Source organism: Sinocyclocheilus anshuiensis, unplaced genomic scaffold (assembly GCF_001515605.1).
Source record: "Sinocyclocheilus anshuiensis isolate Anshui unplaced genomic scaffold, SAMN03320099.WGS_v1.1 scaffold1457, whole genome shotgun sequence".
Taxonomy (NCBI): domain Eukaryota; kingdom Metazoa; phylum Chordata; class Actinopteri; order Cypriniformes; family Cyprinidae; genus Sinocyclocheilus; species Sinocyclocheilus anshuiensis.
In genome coordinates, this window is record NW_015549662.1 from 260,720 (window position 1) to 271,460 (window position 10,741).

At 33.0% G+C, this 10,741-nt stretch overlaps 1 protein-coding gene across 1 annotated transcript in view; it reads left to right on the forward strand.

The window, feature by feature from the left end:
* The window catches only part of LOC107660294 (collagen alpha-1(XXIV) chain-like), a 122,610-nt gene that overhangs the window by 100,696 nt on the left and 11,173 nt on the right, over positions 1–10,741 (forward strand). Inside the window, exons 46-55 of the mRNA XM_016449575.1 lie at positions 2,798–2,905; positions 3,048–3,155; positions 4,844–4,897; positions 6,151–6,213; positions 6,303–6,356; positions 6,460–6,495; positions 8,531–8,566; positions 8,775–8,801; positions 9,791–9,850; positions 9,960–10,128. Coding sequence (XP_016305061.1) covers positions 2,798–2,905; positions 3,048–3,155; positions 4,844–4,897; positions 6,151–6,213; positions 6,303–6,356; positions 6,460–6,495; positions 8,531–8,566; positions 8,775–8,801; positions 9,791–9,850; positions 9,960–10,128 — 715 coding nt within the window. The remainder of the gene's footprint in view (positions 1–2,797; positions 2,906–3,047; positions 3,156–4,843; positions 4,898–6,150; positions 6,214–6,302; positions 6,357–6,459; positions 6,496–8,530; positions 8,567–8,774; positions 8,802–9,790; positions 9,851–9,959; positions 10,129–10,741) is intronic.

Here is a 10,741-nt window from a genome sequence, read left to right on the forward strand (position 1 = left end):
TATATATGTGATTTTTTTTATTAAACTAAATGAAAATGTTGCCTGGGCAACTGACTGAAATAAAATAATTACAAATTTAGTTTTATTAATTTTTGGAATATTTTAGAAATATGTCTATTTAGTTTCTTTTATTAATTTTTATTTCAGTTTTACTCGTTTTAATACTTCAACTTATACAAATTAAAATGATCAATCTTGCCTGGGCAACTAAATGAAATAAAATTCATTCAAAATGTTATGTTAACTTTATAAATTTTTTTAATATGTCAGTTTCTGCTATTAATTTTTATTTCAGTTTTAGTAATTTTAATACTTCAACTTATGAAATGAAAATGATAAATGTTGCCTGTGCAACTAAATTAAATCAAATAAGTTTACATTTTGCTATATTTGATTAGTTTTGGGGATTTTTTAAGAACATTTGTTTATATAGTTTTTTTAATAAATTTTTATTTCAGTTTTAGTTTTAGTTTTTTTTTTTAGTACTTGAACTTAAACTAAATGAAAATTATAAATATTGACTTGACAAGTAACTGAAAGCTAATAAGTTTAAATTTTGTCGTACTGTCCTTTCATCTGTTAAGGGTGATTTCTGATGACAGCACTGCTCACTGCAGTTGTTGGCTGCGTCTTATAAGCTGTTGTAGAAAGTAAAAATAACTTTCTTGTTTACAACCCTGTTTCAGTCTCTTTCAATATAAAAGTCTTTAAAGCAGACTCTTGTCTCCATCTAATGGCGGAACAATGTTACTAAAATCACCATCACGATCACACACAATACTAAATGCTATCATTAAATACTATTATTTATATAAAATATTATTTATTGAATAATAATATTTAATAAAAAACAACAACAGCCATCATAAAAGTTTCTAGGCATTACAGTCAAAAATACAAAGGCAGCGCTCTGAAATACAGCATTAAAGTTACATAAAATATAACGTTATGAGATTTTTCCCTCAGCCAAAACTATTTGCTCTGGAACAAATAACAGATTAATGAGACCAAAGACTGCCCGTTAGAATTACCCAAAACGAATTATATCTCATGTTTAACCACAGTAGAGACATCAGAGCCAGCGGTGAATTCCAGAAGATCTGGCCGAGGTGAGGCTGCTCTCGGCGGGTTCATGAGCGCTGAACGCCCGCTGACGCCCTGGAGCTCACATCTCCGAAAACATCGAAGCTAATGTTCAAACAGACGTTATCTTTATTTACAAACCGCATATTTAAAGACTAAACAAGTACATTCTCCCCTAAAACTAAAACTCTTAAAACTACATTCTGTATTACATTCATAATACTGTTCACAAAAACAGTATTATTTTTTAATTATAGTGGATTTGGGCGTCCGCCATGAGACTCGCTGTGAGAAATACTGTAAGCGGAGTGATACAAATGGTGAAGCGGTTGAAGTGCTGTTATCACTAGAATATCGCACTCCTCTCAGCCAATCAGATTCCAGAACCAGAAAGAAGTGTTTTATATACAGTATATATATATATATGAAGAGTTCATTTGCAAAAACCGATAACTCTAAAAAAATGTTATTGCACATTCCAAGTAATATCAATCAAACTGCAGTTGGGTTGTTTTGATTAAGTAATAATAACTTAAACAAATACAGATAATTTACAAAATTAAAGTTCATTGAAAGTTTTTTTTTTTACATATTAAAAGTTTGTTTTATAGCAAAAGCAGATAACTCCACATTTCATGTTTTAGAGTTTTAAAAAAACACTGGTTTAATCTTTGTAATCTCCTCAGATGACAATGTAGACGCCTGACAAACGTTGTTGTTGTTGTGATCATAAACTGTATGGATGTGATTACATGCAATACACATAGATTTTCCCTCATCATTGTAACGCGCTGCTTTTGCAAGCTTCCGTGAAAACGTTTCAGCTTTTATTTTACTTTTTGGCCCAAAGAAGAGATCACAGGTTCATCAAGTTTGTTGAAATTATCCATCCTCAATCACTTTTAGTCAGTTTTGACGAAACTCCTCTCAGCTAGCACGTCTTTTCAAAGTGAAAGTAGCCTTGTCACCTGACCTGAATACAGCATATATATATATATTAGTTAACTAAAACTATATGATATATATTATACAGTATGTAGTTATATATATATAGAGTTATATTTCATTTGGTTAATAAAAATGTTTTTTAATAGTTTTAGTTGTACTGAGCACTAATAACCCTAGTGTTTACATGGTACTCCAGTGAACTTCAAAGAATCCAGTGTTGTTTTATAGTGGTATTTTATAGTGTCTCTCTCACTGTTTCTTTCTGTAAACATCATTCGATTGTGTGTGTGTGAGTGTGAGTGTGAGTGTGTGTGTGTGTGTGTGTGTGTGTGAGTGTGTGAGTGTGTGTGTGAAAGCTGTGTGTTTCATTCGGTCCGTCTCTGTGTTTGACGTTATACTCATAAGCTCTTACAGACGAATCCCAGAGCCAGCGCTGTTATTCATCAGTTCATTCTCGTTCTGGCTCTTTTTATGTGTTTATTCTCCAAAATGAAAACCTTGTCTTGGTTTTGGCACATTAAAGCGTGTGAGGAAATTCATCTGACCGACATGCAAAGCCATCGATCAGTTCAGTTTGTGTTTTATCTGTCATTTAACGGCCGATGTCAAATTATAGCTTGGAGCTTGCATTTACTCTTCACGTAATATGAACTGACGCTTATGCATGTTTTGTGCAAAATGTTGTTACAGGAATTGTGTTGAGCAATGTTTTAGATTCTATACTCAGCTCTGATTGGCTGCTGCTTTGATTGACGCGTGTGTGCAGGGTCAGCGCGGCGATACCGGTCTGGAAGGGAGGGCGGGACTTCCTGGCCCGCGGGGCGAGCTTGGACTTCCTGGTGTCGTCGGAGAGAGAGGGCCAGTGGGGTCAAAGGTCAAAAACCTCAAATTCTTCCTTTGGTTTCTTAGTATTACTTTGATAATGTATTATATATGACTACATGTGCAGCGCACACAGTATATACTACAGTATGCAGTACGTATTACTTTGCACCCTTGACCTTTGACCTCTGCAGGGCGAGATGGGTTTACCGGGCGACGGAGGACCGGCGGGTGCTAAAGGCATGGAGGGGGCGGCGGGAGACCAAGGCGTGAAGGGAGAGCAAGGTGCCAAAGGAGAACCAGTGAGTGTCGTCATTTATGTATTTACTCAACCTCCCATCAGCCATCATTATCTGACCGTCACATCGTTTAGGCCACAATTACTGAAAGGTACCATGGTATTACCATGCTTTTCTGTAGTATAGTGTATATAGCATGAAAATATCATGGTTGCATGCTAGATTATGTGTGGTTATTATAGTTAACTAAAACTAAAACCATTTATTTTTGTTATTTGAAATAAAATAAACATTAACTGAAATAAAATGTATAAATTCTTTTAATATTTATGTCCAAGGCAACATTTCTCATTTTCCTTTAGTTTAGTCTAAAATAACTAAAACTGAAATAAAAATTAATAAAACCCATATAGACATATTAAAATAAATGAATAAATAAACATAATAATAATTAATAATAAAAATGACAAAAATACACAAAAAAGTATTAAGACTTTAACTAAAATTAAACTGAGAACGGAAAAATAAAAAAAATAAAAATCTAATTCAAAATATTAATAAATACTATCATAGTAAATTAGTAATATTAAACTGGCACTGTATCACTGTACCGTTGTCTCACAGTAATGCTTTTTTTTAAGCCATGTAAAGTTCAGCCAATAATGCAAATCTTGATCATGTTTATGTGCTTTGAGGGAAACTCGAATGTATAAAAAAAAGTTTTGTAAAGTTTCGTAAATAAATGTAAAAAAAAGTCTTGTAAATAATTTTTGTTAAGAGTATAAATTTGTCTAGTTATGCTAGAAATTGCTCTTTTTATGAAAAAATATTTTAATATTTTAATATTTAAGTATATATGTTTAAAAATGTAAAATTATTTAAAAAAAAATTTATTTATGAAATATGTCATCATTGTTCAAATATATGATGAGGAAAAATTGCTTGAAATTGAATCAGACTGTTATTTTAATTTGGTTTTAATCCAATTTAATTTTAAAAATGCGTATGAATGTGGTTAACTAAAACTAAAACCAGAAGAAAAAAAAATGTTGCTTGAAACAAAATAGATTTTAAAATAACATTTTCATTATGTTTATCTTGAAGTACTAAAATAAATAATACTAAATAAAAAAAAAAAATTACACATATAAAAAAAATTACTAAAACTAACTCAAATTAAAGTGAAAACAGAAATGGAAATATAAAATCTAATTCAAGATATTAACAAAAACTAACTGTATACGTATATCAACGATACTAAAATAACAGCTGAATCAGATTGAACCTGATATCATGTGAATTATTTATTTATTTTTCTACCAAAAGAATTGGTCATCTGACTCATCATCATTGATTATCATAAATCCAGGTTTTTTTCCTGGAGTTGGTCTAAATGTCAGCGGGTCTGTTATGTAAGAGGTTGAATGATGGTAAGCAGATCGTTGAGTGAACATGAGACAAATGAGCTGCTCCACTTTCTTACGAAACTCAGGAAAACACAATAAAGGCCGAAAGCGAGCTGGAATTCCAAGCGTCCGGAGCGGGAATATCATCTTACAGGCCCGTGTATGAATGAATGAACATGTGCGACTGTGGATGTTGACTTAAAATGATGGGCTCTTGAAGACGAAAGTCAGTGAAATCATGCCAGAAACACAGACAGGATCAGCCCAGAATAAAGAGGGAAAAGTGTGAGTGCAGGAAGTTGTTGAAGTCTGGATGGTGACCCAGTTTTCTGGTTTTTCCTGCAGGGTGAGGTGGGAGACGCAGGCATGCTGGGACTCCAGGGGTTTCCGGGACCCAAGGTTAGTGTTCAACATTAAAGGTCCCATATTGTCAAAACTGAAATTTCCTGGCTTTTTTCACGATAACTGAGGTCTAGTTGCTGCAAACGGAGCATTTTTGATGATCGTTTCTGTCCAGTCTGCTCCTTTTATCGCGTTTAGCCACAGCTGTCGTCAGTTTTTTGTCTGGCAGTGGCAGCAGATATGGTGTACAATATGTGACCTTTAATCCACAGCAGTGGAGATGTGTTCAGACGGGTCACTAACCGGATGACAAGAATCACTCAAAACATACAACAGATGAGACATTAATCAAGAACTTCAGATTGAGAAGAGCTACAACACTTAATATCTTTTATATGCAATTTTATTTTATTCAAATAAATATTAAACATAGTAAAGTTTAATTAACATTTTATTTTAATTATTTAATTTAGATTGTATTTTAGTTATTACATTATTTATCTATCTGGTAGTTCAAATCTATTTATAATTTTTTTTTTCATTAATTTAAATTATTTAATTCTATTTTTTTCTGTTTCTTCTATCTATATACACACATAAATATTAAACATTAGCTTAAAATTTACATTTGATTTAAATTATGTAATAAAAGTTTAACTTTAATTTACTTATTTTATTTTATTTACTTATTTATCTATCTATTACTTAAATGTATTTATTATTTAAAGTACTTCATTAATTTAAATTGTTTAATTTTACCTATTCTATATAATTCTATCTATCTATCTATCTATCTATCTATCTATCTATCTATCTATCTATCTATCTATCTATTATCTATAATATTAATTTAATTTAAATTAAAAATAAATTTTAATTAAAAATATTTAATATAATTAAAATGATATTTTAATTATTGAATTGATTTATTTATCCATCTATTAAATAAAATGTATTTATTATTTAAATTATTTCATTAATTCACTGTAATCTACGCACAAATAAATATTAATACATATATGTATATTAGCTTGTATTGGCTTAAAATGTATTGTTTTTAAATTATGTATTTATTTTTAGTTTTTTATAATAACAAAATGGAGATCACTAATGTACATATGTGATTTGTTGTTTGTTACTTCTATGAGTATTTCTGTTACTAAAATTACTCCACAATGTATAATATTCACGTATACCTCATTTCATGAGTTCACAAACTCGAGATGCACGGCATACTGTCAAAATAACGAATCGCTCTTTCAGTCAGCGTCTGAAAATAGATGTTAAGTGCATCTTTCTCTGTGTTTCAGGGTCCGAACGGAGATCTAGGATTCACTGGTATTCCTGGACTCAAAGGGCCGGCGGGAGTTCTGGTCAGTCTCGTCTCGTCTCTAAATACATGTGAATGTAAGCGTTTGCTGTCATCTAACGCGTCTCAGTCGTGTGTCTGTGTGTGTTTCAGGGTTTCTCTGGTCCTGTCGGTCCGGTGGGAATGATCGGTCCGCTGGGGAAGCCTGTAAGTATTTCATTTCTGTGTTTATGACATGCTTGTTACTGCTGGACTTACAATCTGGCGCCTGATGAATGTCAGATAACGGATGTGTTCGATGCTTTCTCAGGGTGCCAGAGGACCTAAAGGAAGCCGTGGAGAGATGGTAAGATGCGCTCGTCATATTTCACAGCACTGTGTTTAGTCTGCTGCCAGATCACAAAGCTCTTCATCATCATCAGGAGCTTTTCCGCTCCTCTAATGAAATATCTGCTTGTTCTTGTGTAGCGGTTGCGTAACAGCGTCTGTATAAACTACTCGCATGGAACAGAGAGGATAAACAATCTGACATCAGCTCGTATGCAGTGATGGGCTGCAGTACCTGCGGTGACCTCTGTCACACATCACACAGCATCCGCTTGAACTCAGACCAGTGCTGTTTTACTAAAGCAATAATCCCTGTGAAGCCGTGGTTTACAGTGAATTTATAACAGCTAAGGGGCGTTGTTAGGCACGACAAAAAAAAAAACCTTAGCTGTTATAAATTCACTGTAAACCACGGCCTCACGGGGATTATTGCTTTTATAAAACGGTTATTCCATATACGTAGTAAGGTTTCACAAAATAAAACAGAGCAAATAAAGTGTAATGATATTAATAAAAACAGTATTCTTCCACCAAACAATGTAGCTCCTCAGAAACAGTTGTGGTTGCAACAAAGTGGTTGTCAAGCAACACACAGAAGTAAACAAAGGTGTATGTTTGTAGAGTAATTTACAACAGCTTCGAAAGTGGCTCAGCCAATCAGAATCAAGGACCGGAACTATCCCTTTTATAATACCAATGAGATACTATTATGGTTTTGGGAATATTTTTAGTTCGATTTTATTTTTCTATTTTCTGTTTTTACTTTAATTGTAGTTAAAATGTTGTTGTGCGGTTTTTTTTTGTTTTTTTTATTAGTTTTTGTTATATATATATATATATATATATATATATATGACGGATATGCATATATATATATTTAAATCTTTTATTTAAGTTTTAGTTATTTTAGTATTTCAAGTTAAATTAAATGAAAATGAGAAGTGTTGCCTTGGCAACTGGAGAAGTTCACATTTTTAATTTTATTTCAGTTACCTTTATTTTGTTTCAAGTAATGGATTTTTTTATATACTGTATATAGTTTTAGTTTTATTTAATGATAATAACCCTGATCAGAGCTCAGATATTCTTTACTTAAAGGGACAGTGCATACAAAACTAAAAATGTGGTCATTCACAATTACTTTATATTGTTTTGAAGCTGTAAATGTTGTTGTTTTTTTTTGTATTTTTTTGTTGTGCATATGATGAAACATTGTGGATGATGATTTATACAGACAGTCTGCAAAAATAACACCATAAGCGCCATAAAAGACATCCATGCATGATATTTTACATCTGAAATCATATGATAGCTCTGTGTGAGGAAGTAAATCGTGACAGAATTGTCTTTTTTTTTTCTTTTTTTTGGTAAACTATTTATTTTTGCATTTAAATTTTGATTTAACCCCCAAAAATCCAAATGACTTCGGATAATGTTTGCTCCAGTGTTATTTTATTATGATTGATATATTTCTATACTTATAGTAATATTTTTAATTAGCTTTTGTTTTTATATTTTCAATTTTCATTTAAATTGTAGTTATATTTTTGATCATTTTAAGTGCTTTTGACATTTTTATTAATGTTTTTTTTTTATATTACTATTTATGTTTTATTTTTAGTTCAGTTTTAGTTTTAATTCAGTTTTAGGTTTCATTTATTTCCCATTTAAAATTTTATTTGGTTTTTAAACTAATTTTTTATATTTTATTTAATTTCAGCTTTATTTAAATTAACTAAAACATTTTTTAATAGTTTGGTTTATTTTCAGAAAAAAAACCTCATCATGACAGTTTAGGCCGCATATTATTTTATCAAGTCATATTGTGATGTTACTTGATTTATTGCATTTCTGATTTGGAAATACAAAATTTATAAGCGTAAGCATAACATTTCCAAACCAGAAAGTCAATAATCTCATTCAGATATCCTCTGATTTTCATCTGAGGTTACAGCAGGAGGACTGAAGCGCTAGATAAACCGTTTGCTTGTAAGTTTGGATAAATGTTTTAGATAAATGACTGAATGGAAATGTTTGATGATCTCTTTGCACAGGGGCCTCAGGGGCCGCAGGGCAGTCCAGGGCCACAGGTACTTTACACATTATCACACTACAGAATAGTAAAAAATATAATCATTTTTAACGTTGATAAGAATGTTTGTCTTTGATCATTGTTTTTTTTTATTCATGCATTTGTTAAGGCCTAACCATAGCTTTATAATTTGGCTACAGACATGCATTAGGGTTAGTTTATTATATGATAAAATATGAATGTTTATATTCTGTGTTTTTTGACAGGGGCCTCCAGGTTTACCCGGCCCATCGGTAAGATCATCTGACTCACAGCTCACTGTAATTGTGTAATTGCACTCGTTAAACATATGCACGTGTTATTATTTTGCATTTACATTCATGCATTTGGCAGAAACTTTTATCTAATGCATCAAGAAGTTTTGTGCCATTTTCCAGTGCAAATATCTAAACATTCTTAAATCTTGAGAAACAAAATGACTTATATTAAGTCCTGTTTACTGAAAAAAAAGTTCTGAAAGTGAAGTGACTTTATCCTTAAATGAAGAAAAAATATCCGCCAATGGAGTCTGAAAAATAAACTTAGTTTAAAGGGAAAACAAGTTTATTGTTCTTACCCCATTTTTTTTTTGCTTGTTTTAAGAATAAAGTCACTTAATTATGATACATTTTTCATAAAACAAGACTTAATATCTTCTGTCATTTTGTTTCTCATGTAAATGTATATTGATTTATAGGAATAGTTCACCCAAAAATGAAAATTTGCTGAAAATGTGCTCATCCTCAAGCCATCCAAAATTAGGATGAGTTTGTTTCTTCATCAGGTTTGGAGAAATGTAGCATTGCATCAGTGTCTCAGCAATGGATGCTCTGCAGTGAATGGGTGCCGTCAGAATGAGAGTCCAAACAGCTGATAAAAACATCACAATAATCCACAAGTAATCCACAGCACTCCAGTCCATCAGTTAACATCTGGAGAAGACAAAAGCTGAAACAAATCCAGCATTAAGACACTTTTAATCCAGTCTTCTCCAGATGTTAACTGATGGACTGGAGTGCTGTGGATTACTTGTGGATTATTGTGATGTTTTTATCAGCTCTCATTCTGACGGCACCCATTCACTGCAGAGCATCCATTGCTGAGACACTGATGCAATCATGTTAAATAAACCTTTGTAATCTTCAAGGACACACACTACTGGAATATAAAAGATGTGCTGGAAGGTTCTTTGAGGTTGTTTCTTTGTCGTCTGAGTGATACTCATCTTTTTCTCATCTCACAGATACGCGTCAATATGGACGTCCAAGCGCTGATGGAGTCCAATGAACCTCTAGAGCTGGAGGTGAAGACTTTTAGATTGCTTTCTGAAAGTTGTGCACTCATGAAGAACAACTGAAAATCTGCAAAGCGCTTTCATTGTATTCTTGCTGAGATGTTTTCTCTGCTCTCAGAGTTACCAGAACACAGACGTGTCTCAGTCGGAGCGGAGCGCTGAGATCTTCAGGACGCTGCGGTATCTGAGCAGCGTCATCGACAGCATGAAAACGCCACTGGGAACGAGAGAAAACCCGGCCCGCTTCTGCAGAGACCTGCTGGACTGCAGACACACGATGAGCGACGGTGTGTTTAAATTAACCTCCTCCTCTCTGACTCCAAGCTGTGCTATTTCAGAGTCATTGAGATACTAGTTTTTTTTAACTCTTTCCCCGCCATTGACAAGTTATCTCGTCTTTTAAATGAGACATATTATGCCCCTTTTTACAATATGTAATATAAGTCTCTGGTGTCCCCAGAATGCGTCTGTGAGGTTTCAGCTCAAAATACCCCACAGATCATTTATTATATCATTTTGAAAATGCCTATTTTGAGTGGAAGCAGAAACGCGCTGTTTTTCGGGCCTGTCTCTTTAAATGCAAATGAGCTGCTGCTCCCCGCCCCCTTTTCCAGAATAGAGCTGCGCCATTACAGCTCGGACCTACTAAACACATCTGTTTTGGTTCTGATTATAATGTTTATCGCGCTGAAATCATGCATTTTAAACGATATGAGTTTAAACTTCTGATATACGGTTTTCTGAGCGCACACATCCGAAGTACATGCACAGAAAGCGGCTGTCACAGCATGTGAGTACTAAACTAAGTTCTCATTCACACACAAGTTTACGTTAAAAACACACATGAGTTACATAAAACAGTGGGTTATGTCTGTGAAGGTAAACAGCTGGGAAATAAAT